The sequence below is a fragment of the Balaenoptera musculus genome, chromosome X (genome assembly GCF_009873245.2).
Source record: "Balaenoptera musculus isolate JJ_BM4_2016_0621 chromosome X, mBalMus1.pri.v3, whole genome shotgun sequence".
NCBI lineage: Eukaryota > Metazoa > Chordata > Mammalia > Artiodactyla > Balaenopteridae > Balaenoptera > Balaenoptera musculus.
In genome coordinates, this window is record NC_045806.1 from 112,176,645 (window position 1) to 112,202,795 (window position 26,151).

At 42.9% G+C, this 26,151-nt stretch overlaps 1 protein-coding gene across 1 annotated transcript in view; it reads right to left on the reverse strand.

The window, feature by feature from the left end:
* The window catches only part of GPC3 (glypican 3), a 430,874-nt gene extending 405,289 nt beyond the window's left edge, over positions 1–25,585 (reverse strand). The window contains exon 1 of the mRNA XM_036840086.1: positions 25,242–25,585. Coding sequence (XP_036695981.1) covers positions 25,242–25,416 — 175 coding nt within the window. The 5' untranslated portion in view covers positions 25,417–25,585. The remainder of the gene's footprint in view (positions 1–25,241) is intronic.
* Positions 25,586–26,151: the final 566 nt, after the last annotated feature.

Below are 26,151 nucleotides of genomic sequence, written 5' to 3' on the forward strand. Positions count from 1 at the left end.
GGAGGCCAGCATCATGGTAGGCAAAACACTTATGGTCCCTCTGGTCAAGTAGTTTACAATTCAGTCCTAGCCCCACCACTTACTAGCTTGCAACCAAGGGTAGATTACTTAACCTCTACATGCCTTTTCGTCCCTATTATCAATACCACTTACCTTGCAGAGTTGTTTGCAAGGACTGAGTGAGATTATGCATGTAAAGCTCTTAGCCTACTTGGTACAAGGTAAGTATTCAATATATGTTAAGTAAAATTAAAATAAACAAAAAACAAATTCATGCTAAGAGACCAGACTTTCACACACAAAAATAGCTAGAGAACAGTAAAAGCTGATATATGGCTAGGTGACAAAATATGCAGTATATTTTCTGAGGTGACAGAAATAGTCTATATTTTAATTGGGGTGGTAGTTACATGGGTATATAAAGTTGTCAAAACTCAGTAAATTCTTCACTCAAAATGAGTGTACTTTATTATTTATAAATTATATTTCAATAAAGCAGAATTTTCAAATATGTAATATAGACAACATTTGCTAGATAAGTAATGCTCACCAGAGGCTCTAGGTGTCAAAGAAGACTTCCGGGAGGAGGTAGGGCTTGAGCTACACGGTAAAAGATGAGAAGGCCAATGGGTGAAATGCATTTGGCACCTGTGGAATAGTGGGGCAAGAATAACCTGCCTGGAGAGAAGCTAGAATCTGGGGTATAGCTAGCTTATCAGGCAAGATGGGCCAGAGTCTGAAGGGCCTTGAATGCAGACAAAAGACTATGGGCTTGACTCCATGGACAGTAAAGAACCACTGTTGAGTCTCAAGCAGAGGCATAATATGATGAAGGGTGCTGTTGAGGAAGATTAGTCTTACAGCTTGAAATTGGGAAGTGAGCTAAATAACCCCTCAAGGTCACTTCCAGCCCCCCGATTCTCCAATTACCTTTATTATGTTCTATATGTTGGTTATTTTACTACACTGCAATTTTAGCTAATGACTATAAATTGTCAAAAATCACATTTAAAAACACACTAAAGAACAGAAGAAATATTAATGTAGACCTTGATCCTTATACTTTTCTAAAAGCAGATAGAACATATTCAAACAGCAACAGAAGAGACTAAATCGTCAGGGCTCAGTAACAATGAAAATTGAAATCTTTTCCATATATATACGTGTGTGTGTGTGTGTGTGTGTGTGTATGATGATTTCACACATTTTATTGCCAAGGTCTGCTTTATGAATGGCAGATTTTTTTGCTAATGAACGTATGCTGTGCTAAAAACAATGATGTAATATTATCATTAAAGTAATATTACGCAAGGGAATGAATGATATCCAAAACTGGTTGCTTCATGACTTATAGGGAAAATAATAGATGCCTATTAGAATTATCCAAAGGATTAAGTGCAGGTTGCTGTACAAATGAACAAAAAAATAACTTATCAACCATTTCTAAAAGGTTTTTTTTTTAACAGAGGACAAGTCAATTTGCCATCCAGAAATATTAACTAATTTCCTTAGCATATAACAGTGACTTGCTATTAGAACGGTGCCTTTTCCCCTAATTAATCATTATCTAAATCAAATCTTACATGCTCATTAATTTCTTACTAATCAAGATAGGAATACAGATGAAAGAAATGGCTGCATTTGAAACCAGTGGGGAAAGTGAGGATTGCTGGTGGAAGAAATCGTCTTAGGGAACCCAGATGAAGGTTACCCTTCTGTTATTTAGCCTGAAAGAACATGACCTTGCAGAGGGCACACCTGGGTATCACGAGCTCAGACTTTAAATCAAAGATCATGCCTGGGGCCGCGACAGACTCTGCCTCTGTAAAAGGCAGGCCAAAATGTTGCTACCACATTGGAGTACTGGGAGTTTAAAGCAACCCTGGAGATAAGCCATTCTTTAAGCCTGAGAATTAAAGAACGAATTACCTTTATCTCTACTGCCAACTGTCAATTAACTGCATATCATTTCATGCCCAGTAAAGGTTGAATCCCTAGATCACTACACTCTCCCACAAAGAGGTTCTTTCTGGACCACATTCCCAACCAGCAGTCAAACATGTGCTCTGGGAACACAAATTCACTGATTACATTCAGCCTGCCAAAGTGGTGAACAATTCATTCATACAACATTTACAGAATGCCTACTTTGTGCTAGGGTCTCTGCCCAACCCAAGGAATACAGTAATGAACAGGACACAGTCCCTGCCCTGGGGTTCACAGATTGGTCCAGGAAATGGACTCCCAAACTCTCCATAACTAGAAACTTCTAGGTCACTCTGGACACCTCATTCACCCTCATCCCCTATAGCCAACTGTCACTAAATCCTACTGGTTATGCTTTTTAAATATCCCTCATCATTCACCTCCTTTCCATCCTTGCCTCATCACCTCACCTCTTTTCACTTGGAAAACTATTACAGCCTCTAAACTGGCCTTCCTGCCTCTACCCTCTCTTCCACCCAAGCCGGAGAGAGACGGTGCTAAAGTACATATCTGATCACATCGTTCTCCGTCTTAAAAACGGAGCAAAGACACAGGGGTGTGAAAGTGGGTGGCATATACAGGCACTGCCAAGGAACCTGGTAAGGCTAGAGGGGAAAGTGAGCTGGTGGAAAGTGGCTGGGGCCGGATGGGGAGGAGCTATGTGAGCCCTGCCCCCAGATGATTCCTAGTTATCTTCGGCTATTTTTTGTTTGTTGTCTTTTTACATTTTTTTCCAGCTTTACTGAGGTATAATTGACTCTGAGTTATCTTTGGATTGGATTCTCACAGGAGAGAGTGTTCGCGGGGGCAGAGATGCACTCCACAAGCTTTCTGTCCTTTGAATTCCCATAGCAGTCCGCAGCCTTTATAAAGACACTTCTCACACTCTCTAACTTGCATCATAGTTACATTTGCATGCCTTATCTTCGCTAGATTTAAGTTCCTTGAGGGAAAGACCCTTGACTGACTTATCTTTGTATCTCAAGGGGCTCGCTGACATTTGGGCTTGATGCCCTCCCCTTTGACTTGGAAACAATGCCAGAACTTCAAGAGAGTTCAGTTTTAAAGGAACCAGGTCAGATTAATTGATGCTAAAAGAGCAACTCGTAGAAGAACAGTATTCCAGGAAAAATAAAGAATCCTCAAAGCCCAAAATGGAGCTCTCTCTCACCTCCTCTTCCCTTATTCTCCCTTATTCTCTTCCCTCCACCCTGCCCCCCCCCCCACACACACATTATTTAGACAGGGTAAAAACCCTAATAAAAACAAAATTGGGTTGGAGGATATGCCAGTTGGGATAAAGAATCTATTTATTTATTTATTTGTTTATTTATTTATTTTTGGCTGCGTTGGGTCTTCGTTGCCGCACGCGGGCTTTCTCTAGTTGCAGCGAGCGGGGGCTACTCTTCGTTGCGGTGCGCAGGCTTCTCATTGCGGTGGCTTCTCTTGTTGTGGAGCACGGGCTCTAGGCGTGCGGGCTTCAGTAGTTGCGGTGCATGGTCTCAGTAGTTGTGGCGCACGGGCTTAGTTGCCCCACAGCATGTGGGATCTTCCCGGACCAGGGCTCGAACCCGTGTCCCCTGCATTGGCAGGCAGATTCTTAACAACTGCGCCACCAGGGAAGTCCTGGGATAAAGAATCTTTTAGAATTCTGCCAGAGGGACTAAACCAAGGCAATTTTCCTGTCTCCCCCTAGTCACTCTTTCACTAATCGTTATTCTACTCAGATAAGTAGCGGAGATCCCATCTTTTAGGAGATGTATAATTTTTATTTTTCACATACAATGTTCAAATACGCAGACCTGAAGCATAGCTGAGAATTTCAACACCCTAGGCCCAATCTAAGTGCTAGGCCATTTCCCCTGTGTATGAAATCACATCGGGGGGGATAAAGAACCCTTCCCTACCAAGACTAAAGTGTTATTATCTGTTCTGCTACCAAATCAGCTGTGTGACTCTACCAAATACTTTTGCAGATCTGGGCCTGACTAGATGACCCTGCAGACAATTTCAGGTCTGAGAGTCTGCTTCCAACTATAGGTCAATCAATAGTCACTAAGCCCATTCTAGACTAGGCATTGGGAGGACACAAAAGAAGCAAAGGACCTGCCTCTGTCCTTCTAAGAAGGCTCTGTCAATAGCACTCGACAATAGCTATACATGAACATGGATATGAGGCCAAGGCAAAGACCAACAACTCAGCCTTTTCAGTGCTTCACCCCATGTAATAACCACATTCCCTTTTATATACCCCTTTGTCTCCAGAGGCCAACTAATGTCAGATAGCTTCCTGATGGATGGCACGCAACAGCAAAGGGAAGGACTCTGGAATCAGACCAGGTTGTGAATCCCAGCTCCACCACGTAACAGCTGCGTGATCTTAGGCAAGTTACTGAATCTCTGAGCCTCAGCTTCCTTATCTATAAAACGGGAACAATAACACCTACCTCTCAAGGTGGTTGTGAGAATTAAACTCCTATTTAATGTTTCCGAAACACATGCCTTCATTTCCTGCTTCCCTATTTTGTTCATGCTATTTCTGTCCCAGGAGTGCTCTTCCCCTAGCTTCAGCTATTTAAAACCTTCTCATCCATAAGGTCTCTCTCAAGTGTCTCTTTCATAATGTTTGTCTCTCCTCCCCCAGGTACCCTCTCCACCAAATAAACCCCAGGAGCTGTCAACTCTCTGAATTTTCAGCACACTTTGTACTTCTAATACTGCATTTTGCAATCTAGCTTTTATAGCTATTGTTATACTTTTATTACCCCTACCATTAAATTGTAAGTTTCTGTAGGCAGGAACAATATCTTGGCCACCTTTGTATTCCCTGACATGGCATAGTACCCGGAATATAGTAGACACTCAATTAATGCTCGTTGAATGAATGAACAAATACTCAACAGTTAGACCCTGCTTCCTATAGATAGTAAGCTCCTTATGTCTTGAGGCATGCAAGCATAATTTGGGTAGCAATGTCAGAGACACCACAAAAGGGACTCCTGCACTATGTAGCATGCTGAGCCTGGTGACCTCCAACGTTCCTTTCTCTCTGCATTTCCATGAAGACCACACTCTAACTCACTAATCTCTTTACATGCCAAGACTGTCACTGCCACAAATGTTAGAACTGGTCCTTTTGTCATAAACAAGTGTGACAGTATTTCTTCAGAGAATGTCTCATCTGTGACAACTATATATTTACCATTCTGCATGCAAGTTGTACCTAAAACTCAGTATACCTGACCCTAAAAAGGCAGTCTTTTGCTTCACAGATGTCTCTGGCTTCTAAAACTCCCTGTACCTGATGTTTCTGCAAACCACAAAGACTAGGTAGAAGGCTACGGTAGACTGAAAGCACACCATCACCTTGACCCTACAAGTCCTGTGAAAAGGTTTTTCAAGTGACTAATAAGCAACGATTGCCTTCTTATGGCTAAAGTGTTTAGAAAAATATTTTTTTTAAGAAAAAAAATCCAATAAGGCCATGAGTTAAAGACACAAAGTCCATGCTGAATAATAATACGGTAGCCTATTCAGTTTCAGAACTCTTCTTCTGATCCAGAGTGACTAGGTAAGTCATTTCACTCCCCAGGTCCTTGACTGAACCATCTAGAAAGTAGGTTAACAGCAGTTGCCACCCACATCCCTTTCAGGAAACACACTGAAATTTTATAACCAACTTTAAGCTTCCCTAGAACAAGTTCCCCTTAGACTAGAGAGCTCTGGTAAATTGGTATGATTCAAGAGGCCCAGAAAGTTCTCTTCTGTAGTGGACTGAATGGTGCCCCCCAAAAAGATTATGTCCATGTACTAACCCCTAGAACCAGTGAATGTGACCTTATTTGGAAAAAAAGGTCTTGCAGATGTAATTAAATTAAGGATCTCAAGATGAGGTCATCCTGGATAATCCAGGTGGGCCCTAAATCCCATGACATGTCCTTATGAATGACACACAGAGGAGAGACACAGGAAGAACAGAAGGCCATGTGAAGACAGAGGCAGACATTGGAGTGGTGCAGCCACAAGCCAAGGAAGGCCTGGAGCCCCCAGACGCTGGAAGAGGCGGGAAGGATTCTCCTAGAGCCCTTGGCGGGAATGCAGCCCTGCTGACACCTTGATTTTGTACTTCTGGCCTCCAGAACTGTGAGATAATAAATTCAGTTGTTTTAAGCCACCAAATTTCTGGTAATTTGTTATGGCAGCCCTAGGAAACCAGTACACCCTCCCTCTCCCACCTGTAAGTACCTGCCTAGTAATGTCTAAATGTTTCATCATGGGTGAGTTACTACTTGGTTAAGCAATTTCATCAGGTGTTGTCTTAAAGCGTTAACATTCCTTGAGTAATTCCCTCATACCTCAAGGCTAAAGAGTTTACCTGGGAGCTTCCTGGAGCACAGGAAAGAGGGGGTGTGGTGGGGGAGTTAACCCAGCACACCTGGATAGGGACAAGGGGCGATGTCAAAGGGAAAGATTAAAAAAAGATCAAACGGGCCAAAACCAAATTTTATCTATGCTCAGCCTTGAGAAAGTCATATTGACGAAGCCCAAGTGTTACTTTAACAGCATAGTCCCATACTATGAAACGGAAGTCTTGCAGAAGCAAAAATTAACAATATTGCCTCAGTCCTTGGTTCATATTCCAGAAAGTCTGTTAGGAGGGCGCTCAGACTAATCCAAATGCCTCATTCTCGCTGCTCAAATGTGTTTGTTTTCAACGTATGGACACCAAGGGGGGAAAGCGGGGCCGGGGGGCGGGGGCGGTGATGGGATGAATTGGGAGATTGGGATTGACATGTATACACTGATGTGTATAAAACAGATAACTAATGAGAACCTGCTGTATAAAAAATAAAATAAAATTCAAAAAAAATGTTTGTTTTCTTAAGCCTGATAAATTAGGTGTATTTTGTATACATGAAAAAAAGCATTTTAAGCTATTAGCAATCAAATAATCACAGAGAGCTGGGCAGCAATGGAATATGCCTATCAGTCTGGGCCTCCAGCCCAACCCTGAATTTGGTAGGAGTTTCTCTTCACATTGTACCTGCCCTAGTCTTCCAGCACTTCTGCAGACGCTGTTTAACCAGCTCCCAGGCAAATCTTTCCGATGCCCAATTGCCCTTACTGTTAAGATGCTTCTCCCAGCTCTAATGGCTAACCTAAATTTCAGTTTCAAGCCATTGCACCTTGTAATTACTTTCTCAGCCACTGTAAATAATCTGTGCCCTCTATTCTATCTTTCCCCTTTCCCCATGATAGGGACCTGTGGAAAAGGGAGTCGGTTGCCTTGTTAGTACAACATACACACTGCACCTGAGCAAAATGCAACCAAAAGAAAATCAAACACTCACTCTTGATCCCTGAGTGAGAAACAACGTTATTGATCTTTTCCTTTTTCCTATCCTTCAGCTGATCTGAGTGTCTACACTGACATGCTCTAGTGCTGTGGCATTTATGCCATCTTGGGGACTAGCTGTGTAAATGCTCCAGTAATTTTATACAACTTCAACATACTGTTGTGTTAGAACTTGAGTATCTGAAGGACTGAGAAGGACAGATTTTCGTCCTCCTTCTCCTCCCCCCACTCTCATGTAATATGAATCAAAATCTTCACTAATTGGCCCTCCTCCTGCCTGTTACTGAAGTCTAGACTTGGTGGCAACCCCTTCTGTGGAAGAGATTTAATGAAGGAGAAAGTGCATGGGAGGGGAATTGGCAAGCAAACCACTGCAAAGCAGCTATAAGAAACTTGGAGGCACAAGGAGTTTTGGGTAAGCTGAGATTGGAAACTAAAGGATATTGTTTCAAACACACACAGACGCACACACACACACACACACACACACGTTGGTGAATTCACTATGCCCTGAACCAAATGTTTCCTAAAACTGAGGAAATTTTAAGTTGCATTAATGCAACACATAAAAGAGTTTTCAATGATGCTCAGTAGTGACTTTTTTCCTCCTTGCTTTCTTTGGGAGCCATGAAAAACAAAAATAAATTACCCAAACAGGTAATTTGGGGATTTGCCTTCCATTCCCATGATTTCACCGAAAAACTCAAAAATTTCTAATAGTAACTTCATTCTCCTGTCAAGCTGGGGGTGATTCAGATACAGAGCTCTCCAGAGCCCAGTGTGGGCTCCAAGAGGGAGGGCCAGGAGGGTTCCAGATCAAGCTGAAAGAACCAAGCGTGGATCCAGGATCTCCCTGTGGGCTGCTAGTATTATATGACCTGCCTCCTGAAAGCCACCAGCTCTCAAGACTGCAGCAATTTGGTTTGGGAATGTCTGCCTCATTTAATTTTTACATTTTTTCAAGAAAGAACTGAAATAAAGTAGAAATGACATGGGAACTATGGAACCAATTCTCCCAAAACCATGCTGACCGCGCATGTATGTCTAAGGAGTGCGGGGTTCAAGTTAGCTGAGGCTACAGTCAACTAGGGCAGTGGTGGAAACGGTGTGATGCAGTCACTGAGGCAGTTCAACTCAGAGACGATAACCTTCACTGAACGGGAAAATCAAATGCCCGTGACCCCAGGCTGCTGAGCTGCATGTGGGAATGCAGCATTCCCACAGATTCAAGCCATCGCTCTTCCCAGGCCCTCCTCCTTCCCCTCAACAGATACGGAGACCCTCCGTGCATGGTCCTCATCTGTCTCCATGTCTGCCTCCCCCGCCAAGAACAGAGAGAGGGGAGTTTTTTTCTTCGAATCCCCAGCATCTCACACATACTGGGTTCTCAAAACTGGTTTCAGAAGTAATCCCCAGAAATGCTGAGCCCACCACAAGAGTAGTGATTAGGAACATGGTTCTGAAACCAGACTGAGTGGATTTAATTCATTTTGTAGCTATCTGACCTTATACAAGTCACTAAACTTCTGTAAGCCTCGGTTTGCTCATCTGTAAAATGGGAGAAATAATAACACCCACCTGGTAGTTCTATTGTGAGGATTAAATGGGATGTTGCCCATAAAGGGCTCAGCATAGCGCCTGGCTCAATAAATGTTAATGATTATTAGCACTGCCCCCACCACAGGTGCTCAATAAAAACTTGCTGAATTGAAGTCCCACCAGTGGGAATGACTAGCAGATGTGAAGGCAGCCTGAGTTGTTTTTTTTTTTAACGTTTTTCCCCACCTCACTCTACACCAGATGACCTCTGAGAATTTTTTTTCTTTTTCTTTTCTTTTTCTTTCTTTCTTTGTTTTTTGTTTTGTTTGTTTTTTGTTGTTGTTGTTGTTGTTGTGAAAAAGGATAGAATAGGGGATAGTTAGGCTCCGCTTTTGCTGATCTTCAGTTTTTCATTCAGGGCAGAAAACCAAGCCTGGCAAAGCCAGGCAGATGATATTCTGAGAAATATGACACGGCTATTAAAAACCCTAAATGAAAGTTGTGTAATGAGCATGAATCTGAATACATTTAAATTTCCTCTAGATCCAGTAATTCCAGCGTCATCCTTACATATTTTTTAAGTGTTCTTTTGCAAATGTGAGAAGACCAAAGCCCTAAAAGATAGCAGAATTTTTCCAAGGGTGGAGGTTGGGTTGAGGGTAGGGAGGGGTGCACAATTGTCATGAAATTAACCCCTGAAAATGCACAGGATTTTATTACCAAATGGACGCCTGAGGAGATTACTAGATTTTTAGGGTCTTTACTATCAAGAGAGCAACCTGCATGCCTGAAATAATTAACAAGAAGAAACTCAATTATCTAGTAAACTGAAATTTCAAACCGCCCTGCTTACCTAAATGAGAAAAGCTGCTTAGACTAAAGCGTCATTACTTCTATTTAGACAAGCCTTAGCAAAGATATACAAGGAGCTAAGGAATGGGACCCCACATTCTTCCCTAAGCCACAACAATGCCTGTTTATGTAAATACGATTTTCAATAACAGAACAGAATCTGAAAAAAATGTTTGCATTATTGTCTCTGAAAAAATGCAAATGCAGAAGATGAAACTCAAGGGGCTTTCACTACGATTGGGCACAGAATACCCTAAAATATTTATTCTATGCGAGTCTGAGCCTGGATTCCAAGTGGACCTAAGAAACAAGCAATGACTCAAAAGGTCTGAGTACAGTATGAAGAAGCACCAAGGTTTCTCTGACTCCATGGCAAGTGAGTGCATATTTATTCAAAAACTCAGTTTAAAAAGAAATAAAACTAGTAGTAGATATCTATTTACGTTTATTTGGCAGCCCCTTCCAAAATCTGGGCCAGAATATAAATACCCTTGCCTCCATCATCACCATCTGACAATCAGACACTCTGGCCACATGACCATAACAACCTCCAGGCGCAAACTAAAAGCTCATTAAAGACTATATGAAGGCTATTTATAGAAGAGCTAAACAAAGAAGGAAAGAACTACTAGCAAAATTAATTAGACTGTTCATACTTTTGACAACTATTACTATTTGTTTGAACTCAAGTGTCCAGTTCCTTTACTGACTGGTATTGATGACTACAGAGATGCCACGTACCCAGAGTTTTCAACTGACCCTGTAGTTTTTTGGTTCAAGAACTCAGGTTTTGACCTATACTCTGTATATCAGCCTTCCTGTTGCTGTTTAGGCAGCTGATAAGAGGCAGAAATCCTTCTTGCTCATTAGGCCATTAGCTGCTGTTAAGCAAAGGGCTCAGGGAAGGGGCTGTTCAGTGGCCCAGAGGAATGTGCCAAACTCCACATAGAAAGCCAGCCCCGATTTGGGGTTAAGAATTTAACCTTAAAAGGCTGGCAAGTCATAAATTTGCCTGAGGTTCATATATACGTGTGACTTTCACAGTTTATATTTCCTAGCCAGGACTCAAAGTCAAAACATGCCCCTGATTAATGAATGGTACTAATTGTTATTCCTGACTTGAGAACATTAGTCTTTATCCAAAATATTTTCTTAAAAAACACACAATCTCATATTTAAAACTCTCTGGCTTAGGGGAGTTTGGATAACTGGTCAGAAAAAAAAAAAAAAAGAAAAAGGAAGAGGACCCTTACGTTATCTGTTACTTGGTGCTACCATTTTGGTAGTCAAGATTGACTGAAAAGCTTCCATTTCACTGTGTCCATCAAGCAAAGTGCAAAGGAATGTCCTCCAAATCTAAACATCTGAGATAAAGCAACCATCTGTGAGTCCACACAAAAACTGAGCTGGGGCCCGGGCAGTGAGGAGGTGGGGGGATGGAGGGGCTAAAGTATCTTTAAGCACATTTTGTCTAACTTATCTTGTTAAATATTTATACATAACTGCATAACCTAACAACCTTGGCCAAGCTTGGAAGAGATAATAGATACAGGACAAACCAAAGATCCCCAAAGTGTAAACACAAAGAAAAAAATACCAAGGAATACACCAACTGGAATACACTCTCTAACCTGTAGTCAAACTTGAAACTAGGACACTAAAATCCTACAAATGAAACAATGTCCTGAAACGTGATAACTTCATCAGGGAAAAGCAGGCTACAATTTGGTTAGCCTACAAGGTAGGTGTCAGTTCTACCCCACAGTAGCAGTCTTTCAAAGGGGCTCCCTTATCTTTAGAAAAAGGAAAGGCATTCAGTGTAAGAAAAGAGATTTCTAAGAACAGAGATGCAATTTGCATTCATTGAGAATTATGACAAAGTGGGAGAGAATGTAAACTACATTGCAAGGATCTGAGGTATTCAAGTCAGATATATTTAGCCTTGTCCTATCTGTACAAAAAGCCTTTTAAATACTCAGAGTTCTTAGAAAGTGGAATGTAAATGCATCAGTGCATATTTTAGACCTCTTCATTTCCAAACTAAGGAATTGAATTTCACAATATCCCAAGAGAAGTAACCAGGTACCCAAATATGTGGGCAGAAATGCAAAGCCTGTTTTCTCTCCAGGATCACTGAGGGCAAGCGGATGTGGAGAAGGCAGAGGAAGATGGGGGAAGAGAGGGGAGAAAAGGAAATCAGGACCTATAAGAAAAGGAAACACAACTTAAAATAGAGAGGAAAATATCAAACATTCCACTCATCTATTTTTTTTAAGAGAACAAGAAACGCAAAAGCATTCAATAAATATAACAAACCATAAAACACCTTCTGTTCTAAACTATAACCACTTGAGAGAGTGTGAGGGTGGAAAAGAGGAAGGCGAAAAGAGAAGACGTGGGGAGCAGTCCGACAGATGATGAAGGGAGGACCCTTGGGAGCTCTGGAGGTATCCTGATCCCCCAAAAGGGCCATGATGATTGTGCACAGAACACCCACTCGGAATGGGGGTCAGAGTAACTTGGGCTACTTCTTATCACTACTCTATGATATGTTGATGAGCTTTTGGGGAATTTTCCCAAAATTGTTAGTTGGCAAAACATCTCATGGCCACTAGGACCTAACTTGAAAATAAAACTGAATATTGTTGAGGGGTGGGGGAAGACTCCAAATGATTGAATAAATGTTGGTTCCAACATCACCTTCAGGCTTTGTGAATGAGGCAACCTTACCCTCTCAAAGAACAAAAAGGCAATCTGACAGCTTTTGAAGGCCAAAAGAACCTTCAGGCAATGTTATTAAATTGACCCACAGTACTGAAGTTTCAAAGGCAAGAAATGACTTGGGTTTTGGAAATTAACACTTGTATAAAACCTTCAGAATTCCATGGGGGAAAATAAACCTTTATTTCAGAAACAGACTTTGAAGTTTGAAAACAAAGCAGAAAATCTGTTTCTGAAAACAGAAGGGACTATTTGAAACACTCAGCACAGTTCTGCCATGGCTCTTTGAAACTCCTCGTGAGCTCCACTCTGACTTCTGGGGGTGGCCAGAGAAGACACACCTCAGAATGCCAGCAAAAGAGGATGTGGGAAACCATTAGTTCCCTAGGGTAAGAGCAAAATGATCTCAAAACGTATGTGCCTCTGGCCACATTAAATTAAGCCAAGGCCTAGACTAGAGGTTCTATCCATCTAGGGGAGCGAAGACTGTTTTTCAAACTAGTCACAAAGTTATTAGCAAATGAGCAAAGATCCCGTAGGCTCTCTCTAGCCCACCCATTCTCACTTTCTTATGCTCCTTCCTTCTCTCCCTCTCCCTCTCCCCCCAACACTCTCTGAATCTCTCTCTCTCCTTCCCCCTCCTCCCACCCTCCCTTCCTCCCCGACTCCACCCATCCACATCAATGAATAAACAGCTGAAGCACAGCACAAACTTGAGAAATCAAAAGAACAATGACCTATTATATGCAAGACCCTCTCTTAAGTATGCAAGGTTCTTACCCTCAAGGAGTTTACATTTGCCTACAAATCACCTGGGGAATGCTGTTAAAAAACACAAATTCGGATTCAGTAGATCTGGGATGGCACCAGAGATTCTGCTTTTTTTTTTTTTTTTTTTGTGCCGAAACCCCGGGTTGAACCAAGGTTCTGCATTTCTTATAAGCTCCCAGATGCTGCTGACGCTGCTGGCCCATGGGCCACACTTTAACGAGCAAGGCTCTAGTAAGAAGAAAAAAATACATAAATCATTACAAGAGCAAAGGAGAACCAAGGCCATGGGAGAAGTTCACTGATAGCAGGGTTCAAAGGGAGAAAGGATCACAGCTAGTCATGGGGAAACATGAAGTGATTCATGAAGAAGGTGACATTGCACTGACACCTTGAAAAATGGGTAAGATGGCAGCAGGCACTGATGAGAGGAAGACAGTCAGGTGGTCTGTAAGCAGAGGCTTGGAGACAGACAGCCACAGGGTCCCTTCAGCAGTGAGTTGCCAGCCTGTTATGCTTAAATAGAGGGCACACATGTCAACAGGATAAGAGTGAGAGGCATGATGGAGGGAGACTCGCAGGACTTAGCCATTTAATTTGGATGTGAGATGTGTACAAAGAAAAGTCAAAGATGATTTCAAGGTTTCAAGTTGGGTCCCAAGCAGAGATGCTATCACCAGAAATACAGAATGTTGGAGAGAGGCCGGTTTGTGCAGATAGGAAGAGAAAATGATGGACTAATTTTCTACTGTGTTGAAAGTGAAGCACTGGCAGAACTTCTGGATGGAGATATCTAGCAGGAAACTGGGAAATACTGAACTGGGCAGCGAGGAAGAGGTCAGGCTGGAAAGAGATGGAGGAGTCATTCAAGCGGCGAAGATAATGAAGTCATGGGAATGGTTGTGGGAATGAACAAAGAGAGAACAGAAAGGGCAAAGGACAAACGCGACTGGAACACTTGCATCTAATAAAGGGTGGGAGGAAGAGCGTAAACAAGCAAAGAAAGCATCAGCTTTACAAGTAGAAGGGGAACCCAGCGTGTACAATATCCCCAAAGTCAAAGGAGTGTGGGAATTTAAGTCAAAGACTTTATATCCAGACCATATTCCTTCCCCTCATAATCCAATGTGTACACTGGAAAGAGCATGAGCTATGGCGTGAGACAAATCTGGATGTATAATAAATCCTGGCTCCACCACTTACACAACCTTTGCGAAAGTAAACCTTTCTGGGCCTCGATTTCTTCCTCTGTAAAACGGACATGACATCACCTACCTTTCAGCTTTGCTGTGTAGATTACATGAGAGGTTAAATATAAAACAACTGACACACAGTAGGCACTCAGTAAATTGTAGTTTTCATGCTCTTCACTTGTGGCCCTTCCAAACTATTCCATCAACCTAAAAGTAGCCTCAAAAAATCTACCTAAGAACAAGGAGTTTCAAGCTTACGTTGAATGAAAATAGATACCCTGATGAAGGTAAACTCATGAACAGGGAAATTAAAGAAACCATTCTGCCAGAGAAACAGAAAATTATACAAGCCTCTCCCCCCACCAAGCAAAAAAAAAAATCACATCCCCATAGACACTTAAGAAAAGATCAGCCCAATTACACAAGTATTCCTAGTATTTGCTTGGAACCACATGTTTCAAAGGCTAGCCAGCATGGCCCAGTCTGAAATGGAATAGAGACCAGAGCTCCAAAGCTACACAGTATTACAGCTTTCTTTCTCCAAAGGGGGAGAGCCAGAGGGGCCTACATGTTGGAACCAAGCCGATCTGTGGAACTCAGAACCTGCAGACACTTTATGAGTGGCTGCACTGTTTGCACATAAGATATATAAAAACAAGGCTTTCCAGACATAAATGTAATGTATGATTGTGAAAGACCATCCACTGCTAAGAGTAACAACGACTTTCAAACAGTTTAAATGACACACATAATTATTAATTATTGCTATCAAAAATAATAGAAATCTGGCCCATTGAGTCTAATGTATTTTTCTACATAGAAGTATGTGTGCAGGGTGTGTGTGTGTGTGTGTGTGTGTGTGTGTGTGTTGGAGTACATAATCTTATTTGCAAAGTTTTGGACTATGACAACATATACTCATACTTTTAATCAAAAGAGTTCTTAAAGTCTTTGGCAGTTTTTAAAAAAACTCACCAGATGTTGGCAAAACACATTTTAAGACATGTCACATGCAAAAGCCTGGAAAATATCATCCACACCCATGACTTCCAACTTGAGTCTATATGTCGATGAGTCCCAACTATGCTTCTCCTGAAGTCCAGAAGAGTATATACACTCTTTCCCGGTGATCTCATCTATCCCCAGTTTTCAATTACCATCTACATGCTGACAATGTCCAAATATGTTATCTCCAGCCCTGACTGCTCTCTCTTCTATTATCCAACACACAACCTCAACTACCTACCAGACATTTCTGCCTCAATGAGTCTGACCCCTCAAACTCAACCTGTTCAAAATCAAACTCGTTATTTCACCCCTCAAAAATACGTTCCTCCTGTGTTTCACTCATTTGTTCAACAAATATTTATCGAGCACCTATTACCTGCTGTAGCCTCATCACCCCGCAAAACTAGAAGTTCTAGACTCTCCCTTCTGTCCTCATAACCAGTCACCAAGTCATGTCTACTCTACTTCCTCTATTCTCTCAACTTTATCTTTTATTCTCCTAGTTACTGCCCTGGCTTTTCACCTGCATTATTAAAACTCCCTGCCACCACTCACTCCCCAGTTACCCTCCATACTAAATAGCATTTCCTCTTCTTAAAATGTTTTCATGGCTCCTCATCATCCTTGGATACAGTCCAACAAAACTCCTCAGCATATCCTACCTACTTTTCTTTTTCATCTTTCCTCTACTTTCCCCACTTCTGTACTCCAAACAATCCAAACTATTCCAATACAACAAATATGTCATTCTGTCTCTTAAATCTGTACCTTTGCACATACCGTACAGGACAGCCCACTTAAGGCAACTAGGCACCCTCTTCCATAGCTCAGCAGCACCCAGATCCCCAAAGGGCACCCAGCTCATCATGCTGCCTTGACATCCATGGTTTTCCTTACTGGGTCCCTCCCTAAGCAATGGTTTTATCTTATTCATCAGCTCAGTACCTGGCATAGAATCAGTGCTCAATAAATACTGGTTGAAGTAAAGAATGAATGGAAAACTTTTAAATATTTATGCAGAGATAGCATATAAAGTTCATTATTAGTAGGTTCATTTTCTGACAATTTCCATCTGTTTTCCAAAACAGTTAAATGTGGTTCCCCAATAAAATCAATCCATGAAACCTAACTTGAAGTGCCTCTTGGGTCACAGTCTCATTTCTGTGGAGCTCAACACGCAAGCCAGCCAGCGCTAGAAGTAGTTCTCCAAAATGAACCAAATTCACAGTATGGGTTAACCATCACTACTTTAACAAGGATCACATCTCTGTACTTAGGGAAATGATGGAACTTTATAAATGAGCAGTAGCTCTATGATATCAGTGGCAATTAGCTCTGCAACAATTTGGGGCCAATCCAACTGAAAGTGGTTTACTCAAGCTCTGAAAAGCTGTACCCCCCAGTTCTTCCCAGTGTAGGTTAGGCTTATTCTCTAGATTATTAAGGGGGTACAGTTGTAGGGATATTTTACATGTGTGTATGTACGAGTATACAAATATGTGTGTGTGTGTGGAACCAAGCAGATCTGTGGCACTCAGAACCTGCAGACACTTTGAGTGGTTGCATTGTTTGTACATAAGATATATAAAAGCAAAGCTTTCATGACACAAATGTAAGGTATGATTGTGAAAGACCACCCACTGCTAAGAGTAGCAATTCACAACTTTCAAACAGTTTAAATAGCACATAATTACTAATTGTTGCTATCAAAGTAATAGAAATATATATTTATACATATGTATAATCTATGAATATATATGTAAAACATATGCAAATACCACATTTAGATAAAGCTGCAGCTAAAATCTCTCTCTACTTGTCACTTCCTCCTCAAACTTTAGTTTTGAAAGAGGGGCAACAAGGCTCCCAGGGCCACAGAGAATAGAGAAATATGCTTCAACTTCACCACCCCCCTTCCTCAGTCTCTGCTGCAGATCAGTTTAGAAAATGATGCATTCAGAGAATCAGTCATTCTCTATCTAGGTATATGCCATCCTAGGACCTCATGTGACAGTGATCAGGTCCTCTAGAATATGTCTTTAGGTATTTATTCTTACAGTCATTCCAACCTTTAATAATAACTCTGTACAAGGCACTCTACTCGCCACTCTAGAGGATACCAAGACAATCAAACATGGCTCCTACATTCAATGAGCATAGGGTCTGTCAGAGGCTATGAATAAACTATGGACTTCAAAAAACATGGATACTAAGTAAGAAGTACAAATACAGTAATTCTGGGAACCAAATGCAATTAGGGCATATCTCTGTATTATCTCTGCACACATGATAATTTCCATGTTCAAATGTTTTCCAATCCTTTCAGTCTGTTATGTGCCAGTTAACTTTCTGATATATACCAGAATGAGGGCTCTTAATCTACTCCCTGTATCTATCCCCCTAACTCTTCCTCTCTTCACCATGTTTCCCTCAGCTTCAATCATCCAAACCAAAATTTGACAAAGAGCAATGGAGAATCCCAGGATGCCATAATACATACTGGAAGTATGTATTATGCAGAGTGTGGGAGAGAGGGAACAGAACCATAATTAAGAAGGAAACTATGCAAATAGAATTCTAACATTATTTTTAAATGATCATCATTTCTTTCTCTTTTCCCCTCTTTCCTACTTGGACCTGTATCTGAAAGAACTCCCGATGGGTCATCGCTAGCCAATTTTGAAAGTATGCCCTAATGCATACAGAAATTAAGAGGACTCTCATGAGGCCCTTTAGACTGCTCCAATAAAATTCCCATGGCTGAAAACCACTTTGGATTATGTCCTTTTAGATGTACATTTATGAAGTTTGATGTTATAGGTAAGAAACACCAAACACTGAGGAGAAACTTATATACATTTAGTGTATGTTTCTGTAACTGACACCAGTTGCATTATTTTCACACTAAATACCACAGATCTGTAAAGTGAAAATAAATATATGCATTTATATATACATAAATATATTTATTTTTAAACTACTTAAAATAGCCTTGTAAACAAGCACAAGCTACTTACCTCTTGTAAGACTTGGCTAGTCTACTTTTATAGTACAATCAAATGAATTAAGTCACATAGTACAGCCAAATGAATTAAGTCAATGTCCTTTATCACTTACCCATAGACAACAAATGGATTTTTGACCTGAAAAAGTAGTTACTTTTTTAGAAACCTTAGTATATTGGTAAAAAGGAATCAACTACTTAAATATTGGTTTTACGGAAATTTTATGGTTACAATACATTTATAATTCCATTCATTCATTTAGCCTACAAATATTTATGGGGTACCTATTATTTGTACTATGCACTATGCTAGACGCTGAGGATACAAAGATATATAAAATACAGCCCCTATAACCTTGAGGAGATCACAGTCTAGTAGGGAGATACAGATAATTACAAACACGTACCTTAAAGATACCATAATCAGGATTTCTAATTTTCCAGTAATAAACTTATATTCAAAAGGCAGAGTCAAAAGGCCAATTAAAATTCTACTCTAAAATTTTGCTGAATTTATAAGAAATAAATGCATGCTTCATTGTGGAAATTTTGAAAAATACAGAATACTCTCAAAATCATCACTTCTGAGAAATGTACATCTTCCAACTTTCAGGTGAATGGTTGGAATACAGTGGGTGGAAGTTTCATTTATAATGGCTTTAACTTCTCTGTCCCTTTTTACTGCCACTTTCACTTGTATTTTATCTCTCTTCCTATCAATTATTTATCAATATAAGCCTATTAAATATACTTCAAAGAGCTTAGTAGATTTACTAATCTAGCATATAAATACAAGTTCAGCTACTAGGCATAATTAACTGTTCAGAACACTAGCAATGCATTTTGGTCCTAACACTGACTCCTTTTTCCTCATGAGAAAAAATACAAAGTCTCAAATAAGGCTTTATGTAGCTACACACATAGAGAGGCAAAAGTGAAAGTGCCTTCCTTGTTAATCAATGCGGATTCATTTTTGTTTAAAAATGGCAAACAAGTATTTCTAATAATTAGCACTTGGATAATTAATATTTAATTGGCCTAATTCGAAGAAGAGAACTAATACTTTACTTTGTACATTCAACAAGGTATTCAAGTGAGACTATAACGTCCCAGTGAACATTTTCCCCTCACACACAGCATTTCAAAATGCACATTTTCTCTGCTGATATGCTCACCTTCGCGTTGCTTTGTGAATCGCAGTCTTCCTGCCATTACGTTTCAGAAGGTAAATTCCCATTACTTTATGCTGTCTCTAAAGCCAGTCTGGGGCCCATGACTTGGACTCTATTTTCTGATGCTCATTTCTTAATGGAGTGCTGGGGATCCTGTTTCAAGCCTGACAATTTGCTAAATATGGGCAGATGAGTGGGGGATTTTTCTGCCCACACTTTCCATTAGACCCTAGATTACCAAAAACATCAAACCTGCTTAGAAGCTCAGCTAGGGCTGAAGAGATGCTGGTTCCTGGTATGGTCTCTGGAATTGAGCCTGTGCACAAATTCTGATCCCAGGTTACAGAAACCTGTGAGGTACATCAACAGGTCCATGCATGTGTCACAGCTCAACTCCCAAATATGGTAATGTCAACATTAGTGAGAAAGGTCTAGCTGACATTAAATCAAAGAGACTTTGATTTAAGAGATGTCTTACAATTTATGTGCTATAATAATTGTTGATCTTTAATGATACTAAGCCAGTCATAACAATGTTGCTACTTTCAATTTGTTCTCTGGGTACTCAACATTAATAAACCCTGCCTGATGGTAAGAGACGCCAGCTAACTGAGGTAAGCCTGAACCAGTCTCCAGTCAAAATATATGCAGCTTGAAAAGTTTGTCCACATACCCCAATAATGTCTCATAAAAATTTGGACTCAGACTTTTAAAATAAGTAAGATGACATACAGCTTAAGAAAGTATTTGAGAGTTTCATAGAAGAATACATAACGATCTAGAAATTCTATTATCAATTATTTACTAAATGCTCTACGGTACTCTTAGCATTGTGCTCAACACTGCATCAAATACAGTGCTTTCCCTTTAAGGAGCTTATAATCTAAAACATACAAATAGCCATATGCAGAAAAAAAGCGAGAGATCAGAGTAAAAGGAAGCATTCACAAAAATGTACAAATTCAGCATGCCAGAACTTTTCAGTTGAGCAATATGATCCCCAGTGAAATTCTTTCCAAATGATGTATCGTGTGCACAAGTTATAAGTGATTATCTTCAATTTTCTTAGAAATGAGTAATAAGATACCTCTTAAGAACCATGCTTTTGTATATGCATCAAACACTACAGTTGGCGTGGTCCTATTGATAGCTGCCATTTAAGGAGAACGTATTTTCTGTCTTGTCTCGCATCAGACAAATCCAGACTTCTTTTCTCCCAGGTTGGTAATAAGCAGCCTTTTTCTAGGCTACAGTGAACAGCAAACACTGCAACTCTAAAGATGGAAGCAGCAGAATGCTCAAAAATATTGCATCAAAATATTGGATACAACCTACCAGCCCATAAGAAAAAAAAAAAAAACACATTGCAAAACTGACACCATCTGTGTCATCTAGCATCCATCAAAATCCTCTTATGCTTGTATTTCCTAATGCTTACAAACAGAATTTGCTCCAAGAATTAAGAAAACTTTTTAAGATGGCGGCCCTATTAAGCGACCTCTTCCTATCTTCCACTTCATCTCGTCAGTTCTTTTCCCTTGCCCAGGCTGGCTATTGTGACCATTTCAGCCAATTTCCTGGAGGTATTTTCTAGCCCTTTTCACCCTATTTAATCCCACAAGTTTCCTGAGAAGCCTGTTTACTTGTATGCTCCCCCACTAGACTGTGAGCGCCTTGACAAAAGGGACTATGTCTTACTCCTCTCGGCACCCCCAAAACCCAACACACAGCCTGCCAAGCAGCAGGCAGTCTGAGACTCCTTTCAGGCCAAGGCGCTCCACCGACCATCAGCCTTCTCCTCAATCAGATCGATGCTTCCCTCTGAGAACATCTCGTTACCAATCACCAGGATTAGCGCAATAAATATATTCAGACCACATTTGAGAGAGTTCTCTAAACTATTCCAAGTTAGCACATGGTGATACAACTTTTTCAAAGTTTGAACAAATCACCTGCTCACTCAACTGTCTAGGGCAATCTCAGAGGAGAGAAACCCCTCCCACACCTCACTCTTCTCTCTCCCGACTTTAGGACCGCTAACTGCTTCCAACTAATTGGGGAACTACAGCTGGCAACCCGGAGGAGGTTGCTAGTTCTCATACTCTAAAGCAACAACAACGAATACCAAACTCTCTTTTCGAGAACGTTGATTTTTATTTTTATGTTGTTTCATCCATTTGAGAAACTCCAAGTCAATTTTGGCTCTTCAAGGCTGCCTTTTACCCATTCGGGCATTTGGCCTCCTGGATTGGTTCTTGCACTTTCCAAGGCCCTCTAAGGCAAGACTTCTCAGTCTTTGGGGAGTTGCAACACTACCACGGTTTGTTTGATTTTCTCATTCCCATCCGTCCCCTTCACCACCACCCCGACAAAAGTGGTGTATGGCATTCATAAAGTGAATTACACTTGATTTTTGTTTAGAGGAATTTTTTTTCAGACTTCTGTAACATTCCCTTGAGACAATTGGAAACATCATTGTCTGATTACTGGCTCACTTTCCTTGCCTAAAATTGTATCCATTCTTGATTGCGCCTGTGGGTAGGTTAAGCAAAACAAAATAAACATCTAGACTTATGAGCTCATTGGCTTTTTTCTGAATTTTTCTAAATTAAATAAGGGCAAAAGAGCTGCGCTGAAAGTCAGTTATATGGATTTTTCTGCCAAATGCTAACTCTGTGTGCCTGGTTTCCATCTGTGGTGCTTTCCAAGTTACAAATCCTTAGGAAAAAAAAAAGAGTGGGGTACGAAAAGATCTATGGATTTGGGGGACATGCTATTTAGCATTGCTATCCTGTGCCTTTGAACACTAAAAGAAATGGGAACATGAGATCGTAAGGCTTTAGATCAGCTTTGTGGAAGTCTAGTGTAGTCCTTCAGCACCAGTGATTTATTTTTTAGGCCGGCTGATTTCAAATGCCATTTAGTCTCATCCATATTAGCATAAGAAATGTACCTTATCCACTCTAACCCAATTCTGCTAATGGCCTAAGTTAACAGTCAATCCCATGCTCCCCCTAAGTGAGACAAGACATTCTTGAGGATTTCTCCTTACTGTGACCAAATCTCATTTTATCTGGGACAAAGAAAGCTTTAATGCAGTTAATACAGTGGAGCGGGAGAACTGAACACGGCTTAAAATATAGATGGGGAAAAAAAAGTCAAGCGGTCATCATGATGGTTCATAACTATCAAATAATTTGCAGCGCTCTTTCAATTTCCAACCACTGAACGACAGCAGCAAATCACACATTTATTCACTTTGAAATTATGCACTTGCCATTGTATTTAGTCGGCCATTATCATCTCTTCTCTGAAATACTGATGAGCTCTTTCCACACACGGACATTAGGATTTTTACCATGCTTTCCATATCTACAGTGACCATATTTGCCCAACTAAAATTCAGGACACATGGTTTCATGCCAGGACAGAGCATTGGAAATCTGCACCATCCCAGAAAATCCAGGCTATATGGTAGCTGTGTGGGTATCGCCATATTTGAAATTTGGCTTTGCTCCAGAGTGAGTCAGAACAGTGCCTGCCACATAGAAGGTGCTCAACAGGGCATATGTTTGTTAAACAGAAGTGAAGTAGGGAATGTTGGGTTTATACGGTAAAGACCCTTGGAAAGGGATTTTTCCTATAGAGTTTGGGAAATACTTGAGGAAAATGAAAAATCTCCATTACGAGTCCCTGCTCTGTGTATGTAACATGGCCATCCTTAGGCCAGGAGTAAGGGAGCTTGGAAGGAGGGAGCCCAGGCCAAATCTCATACACACAGTGTGTGGGCCCTCCCAATACTTTTATACAGATGCTGCAAAGAGGCAGGCAGCCAGAGAGCTGGCGGAGGGCAAGGGAGGGTGAGCTCCTGCTCGAGCCTGTGTAGAGGGGGTTGCTAAATGAGTATCTGTGCATTCCCTCTGGTCTGTTTCCTCTTTTAAGCACAATCTTTACCCCTTGGCTTCAAACCCGCCCAATGTGGCCCCAGCTCCAACCCTGCATCCATTCATCTTGTGGGGGGCTCATCCTGTGAGGACCAATTTTTACATTACCAACAAAAGCATGTTCTCTGGCCTTACCAAGCTAATTACCAGGGCACTTCGAGGGGAGAGAGATTCGCCTGCTGTTGCAGCTCTGTGGAGCTGATTCATAGGTTGCCCCTTACAGCTCCTGCACACGCCCACGTGGTACGTTATTAACACAACAGAGGAAGAGGTAGTTCTACCCTTCCTTAGAGCTAAATCCTGCAAAGCAATATTTAACATATGCGCAAATGCATTTCAGTCACCAAAAAGGGTGACCAATTACCTTTGCAACTAAACAGCAGGCTCGCTCGGCTCTTTTCATCCACCTAAAGAAAAGGCTGAGGGCGCGCTGGCTGCCTAGGTAACCTCCCGCTAGTGAACGCTCGCCGGCAGCGCCCACAGGGCGCGCATCGCATTCACAACTTGGCCCAACCATCAGGCCCGCCTCCCTGACTTGTTGAGAGCCACGAGCCAAGTTTTGGCGAGGGCTGCTCCCCGATCCCTCGGAAACGCGGGACGCGCGCCTCGCTGGATGCCTGGGTGGCGAAGAGACACTGGAGGCCACAAACGTCTTACGGTTTGTGAATACAACCAGCCGTTTCTTAGAGCGCACCTCTGATAAATAAACCTGTTTGAAGCCGACTCTTCTTGCCTGCATTGCCAGTGTAGCAACTTGTCCTAATTGGATTCTAAGGCAGGCTTTTAGGACTCCAACCGTGGGACAGTCAATCACACAAGGCCATTAATATTCATCTGTTGACAGCGGCAGCGCTCAGGGAAGGTTAAAATATGCCCTTACAACACGACCTGATTGTGCAGAACAAAAGGCAAGCGTTCAGAAACTTTCCTCCACCTAAAATCATCTCCCCTTCAGGGTCCAGCCTGTCAAGAAGGCAGATGAGTTTGAGAAGGGGAGGAGTTAAATCATCTTTGGACTCCTGCTCCCCGGGCCAGCAGCCCGGTTTTGGAAACGATTTTGCCAGCCTAGAGAAGAGACGCTGTTTGGAAGGAAAAGGCTCAGCCCTCCTCATTTGGGGGACCCTCCTACCTACTCAAAAGTTTCCCTCCGTGTGTCTTTACCTGCCACTGAGGATTCGGAGATCTGTCCTCAACTTTGCCTGCACTTGGGCCCGCGAGCCTCGGGAACCCAGGCTGCGGAAAGGAGGGCGTGAGGGCAGGTTGGGGAAAGAATGGCCGGAGCCGCGGTCCAGCTGAGGCTGAAATTCTGGCACGTACGTGCGAGCGAGGGTGGCAAATTCCAGAGGCACCAGCTCGGATGTGGGGCGCCAGTTCGCCGAGGCGGGGAGAACCAGCTCCAGCCTTCCCGCCCTCCCCCCAAAAATGGGCGCTCGCTAGAAAGGCCATGCTCGCGGTTCCTCCCAGTCGCACCTTCGCTGACAGCCCAGCGAGCTTGGGAGATGCGGACACGGCCCACATATACCCTTCTTTCCTTTCTCGGGAGACCTGGCCGGGCCCGGGCACGGCGACCACTCCCAGGTGCCCGGCCGCTGGGCTCACGATCGCGGCCCCGCGGGGCTAGCGCGCTCGGGTTACCTCCACCATGCGCCCCTTGGCTCACCGCCGGGCGCGGGGAACGCGCGAGGGACGACTCCTCACCTGGCACCGGGGTTTCAGGCACCCACTTGAGTCCGGGCTGCAGTCTTTGGAAGAAGGAGCGGACCTGGTGACAGGTGGCGTCCGGCGGCGGCGGCGGGGGCTGTGCCTGTCCTGGGCAGTCCAAGCTGAGCAGCATCGCCACCACCAAGCACGCGGTGCGCACGGGCCCTGCCATCCTGCTTCGCCGGGAGCGAGGAGAGAGCGGGAGAGTGGCAGCGGGGGCGAGAGCGGTCCCAGGACTCAGCAAGCCTGGCAGTGGCCCTAAGGAGCGGGAGATGTGCCGCTACCCAGCCGCTGCAAAAGTTTCCTCGCAGCTACCTGGGCGCTGGGCGAGGGCGGGAACGGCTCGGCGGCTCGGGGCGGGGCGGGGTTGACCGGGTTGGGGCGGGGCGAGGAGGGACCGGGTGGGGCGGGGCGAGGCGAACTGCGCGGCCGGGGAGCGGCGGCGGCCGCGCGGCGAGGCTGCGGGCGCGGGTCTGCGAGGACTGCTGGGGCACCGCGGCGCGGGGACCGGGCAGGAGCGGCGCGAGAGGAGGACGCGGAGCGCGTGCGGTGGCTCCTGGCCCCGCAGCCCAGCTGCCGGCTCGCCGCCGCTCTACACAGAGAGCTCTGGCATAACTACTGCAGAGGGGCTGCAGGCTCGGGCGCGCTGATTGGCTTCCCAGCAGCCGTCCCCTCTGACTGGCTCTGGGAGAAGTTCCCCAGCCTCACTCCTCCTTCCCGCCGCTCATTGGCCTACAGCCGAGAGGGCTTTTCCCTTTAGGATTTTTGCAACCTCTCCATCCTTCCTTGGGGGTGCGTGGGGGTCCCTGGCTTAGGTATCCCTCCTCCCAGCCCGGTCCAGCTCGTCTCTGGCCACCAGAGCCTCGCAAGAGGTCTTCCTCCTCCGCACAAAATCCACCTCCTCTTC